Source organism: Cladophialophora carrionii (genome assembly GCF_000365165.1).
Source record: "Cladophialophora carrionii CBS 160.54 unplaced genomic scaffold supercont1.1, whole genome shotgun sequence".
NCBI lineage: Eukaryota > Fungi > Ascomycota > Eurotiomycetes > Chaetothyriales > Herpotrichiellaceae > Cladophialophora > Cladophialophora carrionii.
Genome location: NW_008481816.1, coordinates 3,913,821 through 3,932,973, shown reverse-complemented (window position 1 = coordinate 3,932,973; position 19,153 = coordinate 3,913,821). Strand labels below are relative to the sequence as shown.

Sequence of the window (19,153 nt, the reverse complement as noted above, 5' to 3'; positions counted from 1 at the left end):
GCAGTCGGTCGTGCCCAGTACTCAGCACTGGCAGACCGCTTTCGATTAGCATGTGCAATGTCTTTTCTTCTCGGAGAATTTTCATGCTGCGTCTCAAGACGCGGCTTGCGACCTTACTCAATACGTCCACGTCCTCGACGTTGCAGTGCTCATTCGCCCCTGGAACCCCTGTGAAAGTGGCTATCGCTTAGTCCTCATTTGGCAAAGTATGTGGCCCGTTGATGACGAGCGCTCAAATATGGGTCAGCACACACTATCCAATTTCGGTCCTGAGATCGGACCTCTTCGAATTGTGCACGACAAAGTGAGATTGCCCGTGCTGTCGTGGGTGCCGCGTTGGCATGTCTCTCACGTAAAGGTCTCCGATTGCTTGGTGGTCCATCAACGCGTGAGTACCTTGTTCGTACGTACGGCAAAGGCGTCGCCGAGCATGCTTTCGAGCTTGAGCGGTGTGAGCGTGTGCTCAAGTCTCTGCCAGTGCCATGGCCTGCAGCTCCCCTGGCCAGATATCAGTGGTAAACTGCGTTCGATAAGCCAACCGCGAGCCAAGTGGGTTCGACTGCTGTCTTTGATCGACGCCGTGGCTGCATCTCCACTGTTCAATCACTTTAGTCTCAAACTCTGCCAAAGCCTCATCTCCTACCCCAGCCAAACAGTGCCCCAGTCTGCTAGTTCACGGCGTCTTGCACAAAAATGGCCGGGCGGTTAGAGACATCCACGGTGCTCCTTCGCCGCCGGTCATCTCGTCTGCTCGAGCACTTTAACATACCCTGGCTCTCGCCTGCCCGCGGCTTGGATGTTCTGGCCCTGGGCCTGTCGTTTTATCATCGCCATATTTCCTGCAACCCATGTCCCAAAAACTCTAGATAACTGAATACGAGAGACTTGTCCAGCCACTGACCCAACTCTGCATCTCGGCCTCGACAGCACCAACAGTCACGCAGGTGTCTAGCACTTGTCATGTGCTGCTGATACCTGTCCGGACGAGGATTTTGAAAAGGAAGGAAATCTGATTAAGCAGGAGCAAAGGATTGCGAGGGAAGAATGGAAATCCCGATGAAGGATCCAAGGACCTTACCGGTCATCAAATGCTCGAGCTGCGGGAAGGACGTCCAGATGTCAGGCCTGGCCGTGCATCAGTGCGCATCAACACCTCCACCAGGTAAATTCCATTGTTGTGGACCCAGATTTCTTGGATCGACTAACGACTCAGCTTCTATCATGCCTCCGCCTCCTCCACGAACAGATTCGTCTAACAGCTTGCGAAGCATGCGATCGCAGCGACCGCTCCTGCCGAAGATCGATCCTTCTGTTGGCTGTAAGTCGCTGATGCTCTTCGCTGGGAAGAGAGACTGATATATGCCCAGTTCGAGCTCCGGTATATCAAGGCGAATTCACCCCTGCGAGCAGCGGTCATAACTCCATGATCTCCCCTGTGAGCGCCGGCTCCGGCCCGAAATCCCCATGGCCTGCAGTGCGCAAAGGATCACTCCCAGGACCTCGAAGACCGCCTTCCCCAGAGCTCACAAATCTAGATTGCGCCTTCCCTCCGTTCCCACTGCCTGCCAGAGCCGCGACAACGAAAAGAAGAGACAGATCTGCGACGGAGCGTAGCGAGACAAAGAGATCCCGGTCTCGGGAAGGCCGCAAAGGCGCTGCACACAGCAGCAGGCGTCCGGGGCTCATAAGAGAAGGATCCTCCAATACTTCTGGCACAAAGTCGAGTGATGCGGTGCCGACGTTGAAGCAGTCCCGACCCACAAGCCCTTTGAGCAATGAGGTCAAGCTGGAAGGTCATCAAGCGGATCCTCAGAAGCCGCCGAACGTCCCATTACCTGTATCGATCTCGGTTGCGACCACGGAGTCCTTGCCAGGCGTCAGCCTAGCCCTTCAGTCGTCGACCGAGAACACGCAGCCGAAGCCTCCTGATGATGCCAGGTCAGATCCCAGTCTCAGTCAAATGGACGTTGGTGGTACCATGTCCAGCAAATCTGAATCACGCCCGGTCGAGCTGTGGCTGAATGAGCGTGCTCGAGCCGAAACTGAACCAGCCTACAAATCAAGGAGACCTGCTCCGATCGTGAGCAACCACGAGATTACCCCCTTGGTCAAGTCCCCTACCGCACCACAACCTTCGCCAAGCGGTAGCTTCGGACGAAGCTTAGGTAGACTGTTCAGTCGACGTCGGTCCCAATCTGCCACTTCTCGGCGAGACGTTGTACGACTGGCTCTCAGCGACGAATCAGACTCCTTTGATAAGAGTTTTGCAGGCCAAAATATGTTCAGCCCGGGTAGCGAGCGGTCGTTCTTCACAGCAGAACCCTCTCCCCTGGCTACTTCACCATTAAAGGCACCTGAGCCATCGCCTAGCCATGAAGAGTCTTTGAAGGCACTCGAAGGGCTGGCGCTCGAATCTGCCGCCGAGCCACTCAAGAGGTCCGGGCAGGTACTACCATCCGATCTCGACGTAACAACATCGCCGGAGCCCTTTGAAACGTCCGAGAATACCTCTGCACCTGAAGGATCGGAGCTGATTGAGGCTCTCCGACGTGTCTCTATCGACTCGGCCTCCTCTTATGGTTCGATTGGGTTTACTGAGCGTACGACAAGTTCAAGGTCGACTGCACCTCAGATGGATCCAATGCCGATCGACCCGTACAGCTCACCAGACTCTGCACTGCTCAAATCTGGCATTGTCGATATACCTGCACCACTAAGACCAAAGCTACCAGAGGTGTCACCCGACTCGCCCACCGATCCTCTATTTCAAGAAGGGCGCCTGTCTCCAATCCCAGATTCAGCGTACCACCCACAAGATTCCCTCGATGCCTTACCCTCGATCCACGTGGAGCCAGAAACGAACCCAGAACCAGCTCAGACTCCAGAGCCTCGGCCAGTAGTGCGCAACAAAGCCAAATTGTCGGTACCAAACAAGGGAGTATGCCGTGGCTGTGCTCAGCTCATCTTGGTCGGACAGAAGTCGGTGTCAAGTGCAGACGGACGACTTACGGGTCGTTACCACAAAGACTGCTTCGTCTGTCAGACTTGCAAATCTGCGTTCCCGACTGCCGAGTTTTACGTTCACAACGATCACCCTTACTGTGCACATCACTATCACGAGCTTGAGAATTCCCTGTGTGCTACGTGTGGGAAAGGGATTGAAGGACTATACATGGAAACAGCCAATGTGGCAGGCCGAGGAAAAGAGAAACACCACCCGGAGTGCTTGAAATGCACGACTTGCAAAATTCGACTGGATCACGATTACTTCGAGCTTTCTGGCAAGGTGTACTGTGAACGAGACGCGTTCAGACTTGCAAGCTCGCCCAAGTCACAGTTTAACGCACCCAGTCGTCCGAGTCCCTTGGTCCGAGAATACATCTCCAGCGGAGATCCTGGACTCGTGAAGGGCAGGAACTTCCCCGAGCGAAGAACGACCAGACTTATGACGATGGATTAATTAACGACAAGCATAGATAATATGATTTGACGCGCCGCGACAGGGCGTGGGGACGTTACAGGAGTCTCAGATTTCGCGGGCGAACGGCGGGATTGGCTACCAACTCTTTGGATGTGTACAGACATCATCCGACTTCGTTTACAGCACGAATTGATCGGCTGCATTTCGCTCGAGTGACACAGCTTTGTGGGCCGATTCGAGCTGAAGATTTGATACCCTCTTGCCGATTTATCCATCCTGTGGACCGCAGGAGGATCAACAGGATATGACCAGATACATAATGTGTATGCTACTGTATGTTGCAAACCCATTGAACCATACGTGTCCATCGTGCGTTCTTATTACCGCGCCGGTATGCACAGTCTTTACCGATTGCAGACGAGCTCCTGTCTATCTGGCCGCCGTCGAGTGCATGACGGTTACACGGCATACACATGGAGGGCCAGGGTGGCTAATGGTGGATCCTTTAATGAGCAATCAGGGCAGTGCACGAGACCCGAGACAGGCAAAAGATTGTCAACGCTGAAATGACAGGCACCGGAAACGGATCAGGTAGCCCGAAGCTTGCTTTGACGACGAAGTTGTGGTTCCTAGAACGGTGTAACACGGAATCATCTTCCGTGAAGACTTGAGATGAAGACGAGATTTCAGAGAAGGGAAATGCGAATCTCTTTGGGCCAGATGCCTCGGGCAAAGAAAAAGCGCAGCAGTCACGCTTCAACCCGTGGCTACGGGAAATGGTTGAAAACTGGGCTGAAAGCGCGCGTGACCCTTGGACCGATATCGCGGGTCTGGTTCGTGAAGCCCGCGAGAGTCTGGATCACGACTCCCGAGCGGGTGCTGGACTGGATTCAGCCGGATATCGCAACTCGATTCGGAGGAAAGCGGATAGAGTGAGGTGAGACTCTACCGATTGATTGGAGGTGGAGCAAACGTCCAAGATACAAACAGTGGCCCCGGACCACAATTGTGACGGCGGCCTCTGCACGTCTCATGCGGTCGAAATGCACATGCTCCTGCTGCGCAGTTGATTGATCGCTTCGGACATCAAGCTGACGCTGACATGGCAGGACACGCGGACGAGAGTTGTGCTTGGAAGCGGTGCGCCGAAGGAGAAAGAGACACTTGATCCAGCGACACAGCAGATGCTCAGGCAGCAGTTCTTCGTAGCACTGTGAAACGTCGATCAGCACGCGAGCGATCATTCTCCGGTGGCATCGATGCGGCCAAGAGCGACACTGCTCGTGGGCAATCCACACACAATAATAACCATGACCAAATTGACACGAGTCGTTATCGTGGTGGAAGAATGACCAGTGTCGAGTGACGAATGTCGAGGGCGGTGAAGCCCGGCAAGGCTAAGGCGAGGCTAAGGCTAGGCTGTCCAGGCTGCAGGCAGGCTGTCTAGGGCTGTCTAGGCTGCCTCGGCTGGCCTCTAGGATCCCTGGGCCTCGCCTAAGCGCCTGGGTTCGGATGGGGGCACCACCACCGGCGAGGGTTCTCATTAGTCACCCACTCCACCGCACAAATATCACAATCCCGGCCGCATGAGTACAAAGAGACTTCCATCTCGCCCGTGTGTTATCAGGCTTTCTCTGTCCGTCTCAACCACAAACAACATCCGAGAGATCTGTTCGAATCCGAGCCCGACCACCGCCCGGCCGTGGTCGTTACGCATCCCTCTTTCCTACAGCAGAGGATCACTTCCGAGTGATCCGTCAAACCGCCAAGACGTTTTCCAATCTGTTGCCCTCGTAAGTCTCCTCCCGCATCTGAGATCTCGTCCTGCATTGCATTGCACCCGATCGCCAGTGTGCGTGAGGTTCTCATTGGGCCTGGCTTTGCAGCCCTGGTACCTGCATCTCGACCCTGCTCTTGCATTGAAATCTTCACCTTCTTGTACCTGGCGACTTTCAAACATCATGATTAGTTGTGTTGCCATGCAGCCGACCGTGGGCGGCCATCGTCTCGATGGTCCTGCTTCCTTCGAGATGGCCTGTTCAGTCGAGGCCTGTACCACTGGCTTCTTTGAGATCTGATTTCCATCCCCTTCATGGTCTCCTGCAGACCGCCACGGAACCCGTAACTGACGTCTCATGCCTTTAAAGGTCCCATCACCCGTTCAACGGTAGCCGACGCTCTTCCCCTCCCGGAGGAGCATCGGATTCATACAAGACCCGGTAAACGCCTACTCTCAGAATCCGCTCAGTCTTCCAACCTTCAATCGGCCACATCTCTGCAGTCAAGATGGCACCACACGCGGAAATAGGCGTCGGCTCCATGAACGGGTATAGCGCTCACCCCACGTCGGACTCGGCTCAGTCACCAAAGGAACTCTTCACGGTCAACTCGCCCAACGTGGTCTACACCGACGACCATATCAAGAGCAAGTATGTCTACCGGACCACGGCCGTCACCAAGACAGCCGACGGAAAACTCACGGCGACCCCAAAAGAAACCACCTATGACTTCCAGGTGGACCGGAAAGTGCCCAAGGTCGGTATGATGTTGGTCGGGTGGGGCGGCAACAATGGCTCCACCGTCACGGCGGGAATCATTGCCAATCGACGTGGGCTTGTTTGGGACACCAAGGAAGGTCGGCAGGCTGCCAACTACTACGGCTCTGTGATTATGGGGTCGACCATCAAGCTGGGAACTGATGCAGAGACCAACGAAGAGATCAACATTCCATTCCATGATGTCTTGCCCATGGTCCACCCCAACGACATTGTTGTCGGAGGTTGGGACATCAGCAGCATGAACATTGCGGCTGCTATGGATCGTGCCCAGGTTCTGGAACCAACGTTGAAAGCGCTGGTCTACAAGGAAATGTCTCTGATGAAGCCCCTGCCAAGCATCTACTATCCCGACTTCATTGCGGCCAACCAGGAAGATCGGGCAGACAATGTCATTCCCGGCAGCAAGGCATCCATGGCCCATGTGGAGCAGATTCGAGCCGACATCAGGTATCCAATCCGCCCTGGCGCTGTCAAATGTTCCGTTCTTCTTACTAACCGTGCGCAGGAACTTCAAAGCCGAGAACAACCTCGACAAGGTGATTGTTCTCTGGACGGCCAATACGGAGCGGTACGCGGACATCATTCCCGGGGTCAACGACACGGCCGACAACCTGATGAAGGCCATCGAGGAAGGGCACGAAGAAGTGTCCCCCTCGACGGTCTTCTCCGTGGCCTGCATTCTGGAAAAGACGGCCTTCATCAACGGGTCGCCTCAGAACACCTTCGTCCCCGGCGCGATCCAACTGGCGGAGAAGCACGACTCCTTCATCGGCGGCGACGACTTCAAGTCGGGCCAAACCAAGATGAAGTCTGCACTCGTCGACTTCTTGATCAACGCCGGTATCAAGTTGACCTCCATTGCAAGCTACAACCACCTGGGCAACAACGACGGCAAGAACCTGAGCTCTCAGAAGCAGTTCCGTTCCAAGGAGATTTCCAAGTCCAACGTCGTAGATGACATGGTCGCCGCCAATAGTGTCCTGTACGCCAAGGACGAGCACCCAGACCATACCGTCGTCATCAAGTACATGCCCGCCGTGGGGGACAACAAGCGCGCCCTGGACGAGTACTACGCCCAGATCTTCATGGGGGGCCATCAGACCATCAGCATCTTCAACGTCTGCGAGGACTCGCTTTTGGCTTCACCGTTGATCATTGACCTCGTGCTCGTCGCCGAGATGATGACCCGCATCCAGTGGAAGACCGAGAGTGCCGGCGAGTACAAGGGCTTCCACAGCGTGCTCAGCATTCTCAGCTACATGTTGAAGGTACGTTCGAGCGTTGTTTTGTCCTTACTCTTCTCTCTGTCCACGGTCAAGACTGATTCTAACTTTTTGGGTGCTAGGCTCCGCTCACGCCGCCCGGCACCCCCGTCGTCAACGCCCTCGCGAAGCAGCGCAGCGCCCTGACCAACATCTTCCGTGCCTGCGTCGGATTACAGCCCGAGTCTGACATGACGCTCGAGCACAAGCTCTTCTGACCGACCTGGAACCGGAACCGGAACCCAGACCCGAACGGCGGCATCAACTCAACATCCACCGAACGACCCGACAGAGCAGTGCAGATGATGTGATGGCGACGGCGACGGCGATGGCGGACGTGCAAGAAAACAGCAGGACTCAGTTGCCTTTCGGGCTTTTCGTGCGATGGGTGGCTAGACTGCCTTTTTCTTGCATTGCGGCGGCGAAACGGGGGTCCTTGGGCTTGTTGTCTCCCTGAGCGGTGCGGTGCGGTACCGGGTGGCAGTCCTGCTCCTCGTCCTCAACTTGACCGACCGTTGACTGCATGGCTTGTTGTTTTTTCTCAGTTTGACTTTGTGATTTGTCCAACTCGTGTCGCTCGTTGATGCAGATAGTACCTACCTAGCTGAGTAAAGTTACCAAGGTAGCAATACATGACCGTGTTGCTCTCCAAACGTGGGACGGTTCTGTTGCGTAAAGTAAAGTACACAGTACTTGCGTGCTTTCCTGGCGGACCACATCTCTCCGTCTAGTTTCTGCACCGATGTGATTTCCTGACCAAGGTGTGGATTTGAGCCCGGGCGCGTAGAACACGATCGGTAGAGTCGCAGGGGGTGCCGGTCTGGTGCTGGTGTGTTGGTGCTGGAGCCGCTCGTCTCCGGGATGCGATACTGTAGAAGATTCCCGCCCTGCCACGCTGGTCCTGCTTGTTCAGCCAGCTGATGTTCCGCCAGGCCGCCTTTTCCTCACCGTGGCGCTTACGTCCAACCGACCAGTTAGTCACGGTACAGCCGCTTTCCCTGTCTTCTCGGTGCTGCTTTTTTCAGGCTGCGCAATGCTGCCTCCATTCCTACCATCATTACCTTGTTGTCAAGCCGGTGGTATAAAGTGTTCTGCCCTTGAATCCCGACCATAGCCGGGGCCAGAGCCAGAGCCAGAGCCAGAGCCAGGCCCTCTAGACCACGACACTCTCCAGCTTACAGTGCTTACTCTTCGAGTCAGGTAGAAATACCTCCCCTTCCAGCAGCCGATAGTGTAAAACCGTCAGAATCCCCCCCTAGCGAGACCATACAACAGCCCCACCCCAGCCTTGACCCCATCAACAATGTATACGGCCTTAGCCGCCTCGTCGCCCAACTCCTCTACACACGCCGTCCTCACCGCGTCGTCCAGCCCGACCATGCCCGCACAGCCCAGACAAATGGCCTGAACTCTGGAGATGGAGCCGTCGCCACCATCACTCTTCTTGCCCGCCCTGCGCAAAAGCCGCTTCGTCGCGTCCATCATTTTGGCCCGCACCTCCGCCCCGTCGAGATCGTGCAACTCGCTGGCGTTGAGGCCGGTTGTCTCGCAGCCTACGAAGCGTCGCGGCCGTGGCGGCTGCCCGTCTACGCCGACGCCGATGAACTCCTCCACCGCGCTCTGTAGCGCGGTTTCCCAGATCTTGCCTGTCGAGACGATCCCGAACGCTGCTGTCGCTGATGAGGCCTCGTCGCCCGAATCAATCAACCCCAACGAAGCAAGCACGCTGGCCTCGAAGATGCCGGTGACGTATTTTCTGGGCCGTCGGTCGTGGGCGTGGGCGTGCGCGTGTAGCTCTTTGCGCGTCCTCTCCAACTTCGCACATTCGCTCTTTAACTGCGCCACGAGCGGGTGTTGGCTGTAGCACGCGACTAGGACGCAGTCGTGCCGGTCCAACAAGGGGATCACGTGCGGGAGACAGATCCGGGCCGACTCGGCCGCGTCGGCGGGGGAGTTGATGCTCGGGATCCCTGGCGCGGGGCACGTGAAGAAGGTGTATTGCGCCGAGGGGAGGCGGAGGGAGTCCACGACCGGGCGGAGGGCGGACGTCATGTGCTGTGAGGTGTTGGGGTTTATGATGAGGATGCGGAGGGGTGGCGCTGTCCCCGTCGCTGTCCCCGTCGCTGTTGCGTGTTCGGGTTCTGGTTCTGGTTCGAGGGTCGTCATCGTGGTCCGGGAGCGATGTGTACTCTCTCTACTGAGTCCCGTGTGTGTCGGTACGTAGTTGGCGTGAGGCAGGGAGGGTAAGGTGCTGGATCGAGGACGGAGGGACTCGCGAGTGACTGTTGTAGTTATAGGCGGGCTGTGTGTGGGTAACGGGCAGTCCGGGCAAAGCAAGCTGGAAAATGGATGCAGTCAAGGGAGGAGTGTATGCGACTGTCAGAGGTCAGTCGGTGTACCGTATTGCGTGTGAACGGGGTTTTGTTTATGGATTGTAAGTAATTACCTACGCATGCCGTGACACCTCACGCGAGGGGCATCGGGCATCAGGCATCAGGGCATCAGGGCATCTTCCCAAGCGCGGGGTCAGAAACAGGGGCATCGGGCGAGGTGCGCCATGACTCTTACAGTAAGTTACCTAACGTAAACTACCGGCTCTCACCAGTCACGGTTGGGCATGATACTTTGCGTGGAGGCTCATTGTACGAGCACAGCACACGGGACGTACTTGCTCCCTTCTAGAAACTCCACTGACACTTCGCTTCCGCCTGCACGGATGGACCTTATCTTGGTCAATTCACATCTCCGCCCACCTCCCGGTGGTGAATTGGTTCGTTCTCGGCGCCACGGTCTGGACTCGAAGCCAGTTCTTAGATAAGGAAGCACCCAGCACCGACCGGCCGTTCCCAATGCTGCCTTCATTCAACACGTTGGCCAAAGCTCCCCAGCACCCGAACCGCGATGATATGCCGCCTGAGACTGGAGAGATGTGCCTTTGTCGAGATAACGTGCCCCAGCGGTGGTCAGGGATGAAGAGAGCCAGGGCACTCTCACACACAAGCCACCCATGAACGTGAATGACTGTCCAGCCGATTCCTATGGCGTCGACCAAGTCCTGCAAGAACGACACCACGATCGCTGCGGGCGCGCGCACCGAATGATGTTGCTGGAAGCCTGAGCTGCCACTGGCGAGTGGTAGTTCTTATCCCTCAGGAGACCGTTATAGATCTTTTGCACTGATTCATCGTCATCCCACAAGAACACAAGCACCACCCCCGAAGCAATAGCGAGTGAAGAGCCAGAAGATCGAGGCCCAGTCAGCAGCATAAGTCAGAAATCCGCCCAATATGGGCCCTTATGCTCGGGGCGCATGTGGTCCCTGAATGGTGTAAGTCAGATGGTCAGCCCCAGCGCCGGTCGTTCTGTGGGCTTCGCTCTGCTCGGCAACCTACACGAACGACACTGCACTCACAAAGGAACCCCTTTCCGCGCGAGGTGCCATATCCGTGAGCACTCCGTATGCGATCGAGAACGTCCCTTAGATGGTCGGGTCAGAATGCGAAACTTGCACCCGGACCGGCGTCCATGCCATTGATTGCCGCTGCCTGCAAAACTCGCAGACCAAGGAGCGCAGAATTGTCCTTTTGACAGAGCGATAGCTACGTCAGCAGCGAGAGAGAGGGGGGGAGAGAGAGAGAGTCAACGCGATCAAGTAGACGGGTCTTCGACAGACGACGTCGGTTGTATCTCTCACCAAGGTCGGTGCTATGGTTGCGACAGCCAAGTAGGACGTCACAGCCAGATTAACCTCGTCAATGGGACGGCCAACGGCCAAAATTGGAGATATTGAGTGCAGAGCACGATAGTCCATGAAGCTGCCCAGAGCCGACATCCTTCAGGCAGCGTACGACACCATGGCGATGATGCGCCATTTCTCCGCTGTTGTGAACACCGAACATCGCTCGACTGTTTCCACATCCTGGCCATCGGACTGCTTTTCCGACACCATGATCCGGCCGTATGGTGCGATGGCGTCCGCATACCAAAATCAAGCTTCCGCAAGTTCGAGCTGAGTCGTCTATTCCAAGTCGAGTTGTGCAAACCAATTGCGCACGGCGACTGTTATGGTTCCGCCAACGTGAGGTGTCGGTCCCTTCGACATTTCTCGTCGTTTCCGCTGACACGAGCTCCCACAAGCACGGGCCAACGAACGCAAATGTTCGAATACTGGACAGCTCACCTCGCAGCTTCTTGCGGCCACGATGCAGGGCAAATCCTGTTCGGTGCGGGACCTCGCCTGTCAAATCCTCCTGGCCCAAGGCCTGGGGGGGACCTTCCGGCGAAAGGCTGCCCCCAGTATCTGATCTTGTCGAGTCATTCTGCCAGACGGGCGTCCCAAAAGATACTTTCTGAAGGTAAGCGAGCTTTTCTCGGGCGGACAATGTGTTAACTGACCCGATACTGATTGTCGACTTCTTTCACTGTGCATCCCGCAAAGGTGCACGAGCGTTGGTTGTGGGCGAGTTTCCATTCAGCTGCAGCCATTAATGCCGCGGTGTCAGACCTCATTCCCAAGCCAGTCGGTTGGGGTATTATCATGTCGATGGATAGAATGTGTATTTCTTCCTGGGCGACTTCCATGATATTCATCTCTCAACGGCACCGGATGCACGTACGCCCACAACGAAATGGAGTTCGGAAGTTGGACGTGTTCTTGCGCCGTCCACTTTAAATCTCTGGTCTACATGCGAGCTGATCGACGCCACATCGAACGGTCGGAGCCAGTCGAGGAATGGGACGACCCTAATCCGCTTTGCAGCATATATCCATACCTGACTGACTTGGCAGCATACCCGGGAAGTCCGTCGTGGCAGACGTGCGAGTCTCCGCCGCAGGGGCTCAGTCAGAGGATGCTCACCATGCTTGCAGAGCATATGACGACATCCTATACCTCTGTGAGAAGTATGGGTCGTTGGGTTCTCTCGAGACATATGATCCGGAGAAGGACCTTGCGGTCACAGGTACGCACATTCCGTTTTGTTATCAACCAGCTACAGTGAACGGCCATAGAGACTCCCGGAGATTGAAGTCCAGGCACATAAATGCCTGACGCGAGTCCTTGTTTGGGTGGTTGTGGCTAGATGTGTTCTCCGTCTTCTGTCCACACTTGCCTGGCATCAAGGGCTGTGAACTGGGCAGGCTCCAAACGAAATATTGAGTGGGTATGTTGCAGTCTTTGCCTTGCCGTGGCCTGACGCGTCCGTATCCTTTGTGAAAAGCGCGGTGGAGCAGCTGTGCCCCACGGATGCTATTTGCGAGCCAGTGAGCGAGTTTCTGATCGTGGACAGTGAGGAATGTAATAGGCGAGTCTGTAACCTGTCCTGCCAGCCGCGAGTCCTGACGGATGCCCACACCTCCTATTGCATTCCGTCAAACGAGCTTTTCTCCATCCCCGAACTTATCAGGTGCTTTGTCGTTGATTTTGCTGGCCTGTCGAGTAGGCGCCTTGAATAACCTTTTGCCGCCGGTGATGACATCTCGCAGGGTCGCATATGCGACGAGAAGCCACAGCAGGAAGACCGAAACAGACACCATCTGAAAAGAGAGTCAGCTGCGCGCACGCGAGACACTTCAGAAGGTCTTAGCATTCTTACTGAGCCAATGACTCGAAAGAACTCGGAGGGTATGTCGTTCGCCAGCGTATTGCATGCTAAGGCGAATGTGCCGATCGGAAAAGTGAACCTCGTGAAACGTAAGCCGCGATCTACTATAACGAGGGCTTCGCGACTTCTTCCTTACCCCCACCATCCCATGTTAAATGGAAAGCTTTTGGCGTGATAGATCGTGGCAACTGCTAGAAATAGCCACAACAGTGTGAAGCCCCACATGATCAATGAGAAGAGCACCCCGAAATTGTAAGCCAAGTCGCCAGCCAGAGGATGTATGCTCTTCGTTTGAGGAAACACCTTCATCGCTACTGACCCAAGTTTCATGATGGAAAAGCTGCCCATGCCGAAGGGACCGAGAGGCACGAAGCAGGACACAATAACCTCGCGAGGCGGTAGCTTGTGAATTGTTAGACGTTGCCAGTACATGATCAGGATGAATATAGCTGTGGGGAGGCCGACGCCGAGTAGGATATAGCCGGCCAGTACGGTCGCAAGTGCCTGTTGATTGTTCGGTAGCACATTGGCGACGAGGGCTGCTGTTGCCGATGCGACGACTGTCCCGATGACGGGGAACATCTGTAACGCTGTTATTGTCGAGAGCGGCGTTTCTTCTTGTCGGCCAATGACGAGGAGGAAGGGGAGAAACAAGGCGCAGATCAGACACAGCGCCGCGTCTGCCATCCACAGTCTGCATCGGTTAGACTTCGATGAATTCTGCTCTGCATAGATGCTCACCCCCATGATAGATAGATTACCCATTCTCCCCATGCAGGCACGCAAACAAACACCATCATATTGACAATGGTCCCTAGACTCTGATGTTGCTGATCAGCACAGGACCGTGAACAGCCGAGTGGTCCTACCATTGGTATAGCGCTCAAGAAAAATGCTTGGTTTGGTCTTTCAGGCAAGGTAATCCACATCTGCGGAAACAGGACGAACTGTAGGACGGACACGAGGAGGAAGAAGACATAGAGTCCGATGTTCAAGCAGAAGACGATGACTGAGAGCCAGTAGAGCCATCTCGCGCCGTAGGGGAACTGATTCAGCAGACTCGCGACAATCTAGCATGTCCTGGATTAGCGCTCTGGGTCGAGACAAATCAAAGAGTGAGCTCGTGGGTTTATAGCCTCGCTCATCCAGATGTTGGCACTGGGTCCTTGTGGTAGGGCACTTACACCTGTTCCCATCGTCACGGTGAACCATCTTCAGCCGCAAGTCAGGCGATTTATCTCTCGTGTAGCAAGGGATGGCCACGTACGATGGTGTGAAGTACTTGACATATTTCCTCCAACCAATTTCGCCATTCTTATTAGGGTCCAATGCCATTTGCGCGCCATTCCGTTCGGATGAGGAAGCAGGAGTTCGTGTCAGGATGGTGACATCTTGAAGAGCTTCTCCCAAGGCGGGATTCCAGGTTGAAATGTCGCCATGGTCGTCCGTGCCTCCGGTTAATGTCTTCTGCAGACTGACAGCGGCGTTAGTGATCCTCCGAGTCAAGGCCCTTGGTCGAGTTGGTCGAGGCTGAGGATCGGACATTACCCTTTCGTGGGCAAAGTGCGACTACGGGAGTAAATATGTGTCACAAATTGGCCTTTGTGACGTCGGGGTCGGGTATGTGGGATTCTTGAACGAGGCCGATATAATCTTTCTCCGCGGTGTAAGAGGAATCTGATATTTCTTCAGATGAGGCCACTTCTTCAACTTCGGGTGTCTGCGAAACGCAAAAGACTGCGTGGAAGGGCAATGACGGCCCCTGGCGAGCTCTACGGTAGACTTATACGGGTAGATAGCTGATGGACCTTCGACAACAGGCTTTCCATGGAGCAGAAGGCCCTGGCTGAGCTAATATTCGATGGGAACGAAGACGGCAACGACGGCGGGCTGGAACGCCCTGCATGACAGGGGAGCGAGTGAGATGCTCGGGGAGATCAAGATGAGTAACTAGGGCCGCTGCAAGGCCGAATGATGCTCAGCCATTGGAACAGGAAGAGGCCAAAATGAGAGAAAGCTCATCATGGACAGGTACCGTGAGCGTTGTCCAAGCGTCTGATTTGGTGCAGGGAAACCTTCCGTAAGTGGGCAAAGTTAGCGGCCACTCGTACGGTGGCGTGGGTGGCTCGCTCGCGCTAGTTGCGTGCGACACAGAATCCGGAATTCCAGCTAGCCAATAAGAATCAATGCCGCTAGTCTGTAAAAGAATGGACTTGACATGTAGCTGTTTCCCAAGAATGGATATGATGCTAAGCGCATGGATATCCTGTAGCATGACCTGTCGCTACCAGGCCTGAAAAGAGCGTCTCGTGTTTCCCATGTCTTCCTCGAACAATTTGATCCCTGAAACCCGCTGGTGTCGATGCGAGCCGTTGCCCATCAAGCGAACCAGCTGGAACCAGAGCAATGCCGTCTGTTCTAATCTTAACCCACCATAGGGATAGAAATGAGAGCATTTCTGCACCCTCCTCTCACGTCTCCTGCTCCCCGAGGCCGCTAGTTGGCACGCGGTCCTCATCATGCACTTCCCAGCCAGACAAGGCGGTTGCTTGAAAATTGCCGAATGATCGACCGAGCTGCAAGTGTAGAGACCTGACGCCTGTACCAAAAGTCCTGTGCCGGATACCTCGTATGTGGTAGTTGACGGTGGCGGATTGCGGGTGGTCAAACTGATGCAGCCTCTCGCGATGGGCGAACCTACTTTGGTGTTGACGAACAGTTGCGGCTGTTGTCGATAGGTGAGGTAAGGTGTTCCTACTGCTGCAAGCCCTGAGGCATGCAACAGCTGCCACGGTCGTCTAAGGCACGAACAGCCGACCTCTACCGCGGGTCGCTCCCCGTTCGAATCCATTGCCGTAACCTCGATTGAAGTTGGCTCCTCGTCCTCCCCGGAAGTAGTTGCCACGATATGCGCCACGACCGCTGTTGAACTGGTTGGGAACGTGGTTGCTTGTATTCACAAGCGGAGTGCTGCCTCGCGCGAAGCTGCCACGGTCGAAGGAATCTGGGTCTATCTCTTCGACAGGGATTTGAGGCTTACTGGCTGGAGTTTGGCTGGGAGTACTGAACGAGGTTCGGGGAGATCGAGTATTTCCTCCTCTTCCACGCACACTGCCCGGCCCAGGCACAGGCCCAGCTCCGGTGACTCGTGACAGCTGTGCGCCTCGGGTTGACCCGCGACCTCTTGGCTTAAAAACGACCTCCTCTTCGTCACTGTCTACATCATTGTAGCTGAAAAGAGTCTTCGGCTCGGAGGCCAGGACTGTCTTGGCTGCGTCTTTCTTGGAACTCTCCTGTGTCTGAGGCTCATTTTCGTCCATGCCGAGAGCACTTCGCAGTTGGTGGATATTCTTCGTAGGAATGCCAAAGTCGCGGGCAAGATGCATGGTGTCGGCCGAGTTGGTCAGGAAGATGAGGCTCTCGTCTGGTAGTGATTTCTTTTCGTTTACGTACCAGACCACCGGATTAAGCAAGGGTTTCAGCGACGGTGGCACAGGGGTTTGGTCTTGATTCAGCATCGTGGCGGACTTGACCTCAGGACTGGTCTTCGAACTCTGTGGCCCAGAGGAAGATGGTGACAGTGGTGGGGTCGAACTGGGCGATGTAGTGCCAGGGTCCTTTGCAAAGTTGAGCTTGTCGAGCAACAGCTGCGAAAGGGCATTTCCAGCGCCAGCGTTGCCCTTCAGCGGCATCTCTGCCTCCTTTTCCGGGATGGGAGGTATTGCTGGAAGCGCAGGCTCCACGTTTATGCCCGCGTTCTTTAGGCTTTCGTTCAAGTAATGCTCCTCCACAGCAGCCCAGGTCGGATACTGGTCGTCGGGACCTTGCAGGATGACAGGGTCGTGTGGGAGATCACCACGAGAGGAGGTGCTGCGGTCGAGGAACTTGACAGCTTTGCGCGCGCTGATGCCGATAGGCGACGAGTCTTTCTTCAGGATGTGAAGCCGGGAGAGCGCTGTCCAAGTCAGCAAAGGCGAGTAGCTGTCGTGGAAAGGGCAACCCTACTGTACAGAGGCACCACGAGAATAATGAGGCCTTGTGAGACCCAGGCCTCGATCTCGTCAAGGTTTCTGGTCAAGGCAGTGTCGTCCACAAGACAACGAATGGGATTTTGTTTCGACATGGTGTGTCGCTTGGAAAAGCGGTTCGATGGATGGAGGAGAGATTCGCGAACTCAACAACGCATCAGCGCACCTTCTGAAGGGCGCGGTAGCTTGGCGCTACGACTGCATTTCTCAGTAACAGATTAGTGTTTGTTAAGGTCCTCAGGAAGACAGTGATAGGGAAGTGAAGCCAACGCATTCAAGGCGCAGTACCGGGTATGTGTGTGGCGCAGAAGTAGTGGAGGCTGCAGATGCTCATCTTCGCTAGGAATAGGTGAAGGCCGTGCTGCGGCAGTAGGCGGGCTTCATGGGATAAATCATTTACAGCGAAAGGTCGTGAAGTGAGCGGCCTCAAGTCGCACTTCTACAGACGATGAGCAATAAGTCGGCACTGTTGCGTGGGAGGGAAAGAATCGGAGGTTGGAAGCGGGACAGGCGCAGGGAGAACAAGCACCGATCGCATTTGCGGGTGGGCGAATCACACCGTCCTCCATCATCTCCGCCGTCTGGTCGCCCAACTGGCGGGGCCTGCGTCTTGCAGCCTGGGTGGCAGCACTGAGCGACAGCAACTCTATTGTCTAAAACACTGTCAAGCAGCTAACAGCGTCGTTCTTGAGCACTTCAAACAACATGCCCGGGAAGCCGAACAGCTCCGTGTTGCTCATTACGCCGACAGCATCTCCCGGACCATGTTCATCGGCCTTCTCTCTGGTTGGGCTTTCCTCGAGATCCCCCAGCAGCTCGATGGAGCTCTCGGGGCTCTCCCCCCATCCTCTGTTCAGCACCATGCCGCGCTGCATCTGCTTCTCCTCGTTCTCGTCCTTGTACGTGTCGTGCCAGACTTCCTTGAGTGCTGCAGATACCTCAGAGAAGGGCATCTCGGACGTCAATCCTGGCTCTCTGCTCTCTGCATCTAGTCGTATCACCCACCGGCTTCTCCGATGCCGATTGAATGGAAATGACCCTGGTACATTGCCATGCAATAAGATCTTGGTGGCAACCAGCTGCGCGCTCGTCGATGCTGAGACCTCACTGGGCTCCGAGCCGGGGAAAGGCGGCGATCTTGCTGCAGGAAACGATATCAATATGTCAAATCCATGGTTGAAGTAGTTGTAGAAGCACTCATCGGTCGACGGATCAGTGCGATCTTCATCGACTTCCGCATCAAAGTCTGAGTCTTCTGTATAACTGTGCATGGAGGACTGATCGGTATCCAATGCTTGAGGGTCGAGTCCCGGAGACACGCTTGACCGCCGTCGGTTGGAAGGCTTGCCTTTCGCATGGATGGAAATCCGTCGGTCGTGCTTACGGTAGATGGCATCGGGTGGACCTAACTCGGCCACAAGATCTTGCGGAGTGGTCTCACTCAAGATGATCGCTAAAGGCAAGGAGCTCCTTCGGACCAATTCCAGCCTACCGCCCCCAAGCACTCTTACCTCCTCAATCTCATCAGGGACAGTCTCCACGGCTTTGCCAATAAGTGCCGGTGACCGTGGGTAGACTGGCGGTTTAGTATACAGGGTTGACCTCACTTCAGCCCACGAGGACCCTGAGAAGATAGCCATCGCCTTTGCCGGACCTGTCGCGTTCGAGGACAGTATTGACACAAAGTCGACCTTTTCTGACCACGCTTTATGCTTCACTGGGAAAGTGAAGGCCAACCCTGGATAGGAAAGGACGTACGTCCCTTCGGAGAGGCCGGCCTCTGGGGCGGTGTATTCTCCCGCGTAAGTTGGTCCGAACAGACGACTATAAACATGGCGAAAGGTTGGCCCGCTTGGACTGACCTCATCTTGGTTAACGTCATCCGAACTCTTAGCTCGGCGCACCAGCGTGGTGTTCTTATAGACAAATGTGCTTAGCGAGAAGTCGAGTACTTCGATCAGTCGTAGCCTCTGATCGGGACCGTCAAAGCGAAGTCTCAGACCATTATATGGTAGGCTCAGAATAATCGGCTGGGTAAGAGGTTCCCCAGCAGAACACGATAGGTCAAGAGTGGGATAGACCAAGGGGGACGCCTTCAGCCTCGTTATCACACTGTAGATGGAGGAACCGAGGGCTGTCCGCATTAGTTAGGTAAAGCGGTGAGAGAACCGGCGATGCATACTTATCCAGCTGATGCCTCTGTCTGGTTGAATTTGAAAAGCAGCCTCAGAGGGAGCTTCGGTCATGATGATGGTTGCATGTCCCGAGAAAAGATATTGAG

At 55.3% G+C, this 19,153-nt stretch overlaps 7 protein-coding genes across 7 annotated transcripts; 2 read left to right on the top strand and 5 right to left on the bottom strand.

Moving 5' to 3' along the window:
- Positions 1-1,269: 1,269 nt before the first annotated feature.
- On the top strand, positions 1,270-3,460 carry G647_01399 (uncharacterized protein; the record flags this gene model as incomplete). The annotated part of the gene is made up of 2 exons (XM_008724799.1): positions 1,270-1,318; positions 1,368-3,460. 2 exons carry the CDS (start codon positions 1,270-1,272, stop codon positions 3,458-3,460), a joined length of 2,142 nt encoding a protein of 713 aa, XP_008723021.1.
- Positions 3,461-5,707: 2,247 nt separating this feature from the next.
- Positions 5,708-7,459, top strand: G647_01398 (uncharacterized protein; the record flags this gene model as incomplete). Its single annotated transcript, XM_008724798.1, has 3 exons — positions 5,708-6,426; positions 6,485-7,247; positions 7,325-7,459. The coding sequence occupies 3 exons, from the start codon at positions 5,708-5,710 to the stop codon at positions 7,457-7,459; spliced, it is 1,617 nt and encodes a 538-aa protein (XP_008723020.1).
- Positions 7,460-8,483: 1,024 nt separating this feature from the next.
- Positions 8,484-9,407, bottom strand: G647_01397 (uncharacterized protein; the record flags this gene model as incomplete). The annotated part of the gene is made up of 1 exon (XM_008724797.1): positions 8,484-9,407. One exon carries the CDS (start codon positions 9,405-9,407, stop codon positions 8,484-8,486), a length of 924 nt encoding a protein of 307 aa, XP_008723019.1.
- A 1,459-nt stretch (positions 9,408-10,866) lies between these two features.
- G647_01396 (uncharacterized protein) lies at positions 10,867-11,073 on the bottom strand (the record flags this gene model as incomplete). Its single annotated transcript, XM_008724796.1, has 1 exon — positions 10,867-11,073. A coding segment is annotated over one exon (207 nt), but the record flags the coding sequence as incomplete, so codon positions are not given.
- A 1,538-nt stretch (positions 11,074-12,611) lies between these two features.
- Positions 12,612-14,389, bottom strand: G647_01395 (uncharacterized protein; the record flags this gene model as incomplete). Its single annotated transcript, XM_008724795.1, has 7 exons — positions 12,612-12,776; positions 12,836-12,923; positions 12,981-13,538; positions 13,586-13,665; positions 13,714-13,914; positions 14,029-14,056; positions 14,112-14,389. 7 exons carry the CDS (start codon positions 14,387-14,389, stop codon positions 12,612-12,614), a joined length of 1,398 nt encoding a protein of 465 aa, XP_008723017.1.
- Positions 14,390-15,642: 1,253 nt separating this feature from the next.
- G647_01394 (uncharacterized protein) lies at positions 15,643-16,967 on the bottom strand (the record flags this gene model as incomplete). Its single annotated transcript, XM_008724794.1, has 2 exons — positions 15,643-16,799; positions 16,850-16,967. 2 exons carry the CDS (start codon positions 16,965-16,967, stop codon positions 15,643-15,645), a joined length of 1,275 nt encoding a protein of 424 aa, XP_008723016.1.
- Positions 16,968-17,525: 558 nt separating this feature from the next.
- G647_01393 (uncharacterized protein) lies at positions 17,526-19,118 on the bottom strand (the record flags this gene model as incomplete). The annotated part of the gene is made up of 2 exons (XM_008724793.1): positions 17,526-19,006; positions 19,055-19,118. 2 exons carry the CDS (start codon positions 19,116-19,118, stop codon positions 17,526-17,528), a joined length of 1,545 nt encoding a protein of 514 aa, XP_008723015.1.
- Positions 19,119-19,153: the final 35 nt, after the last annotated feature.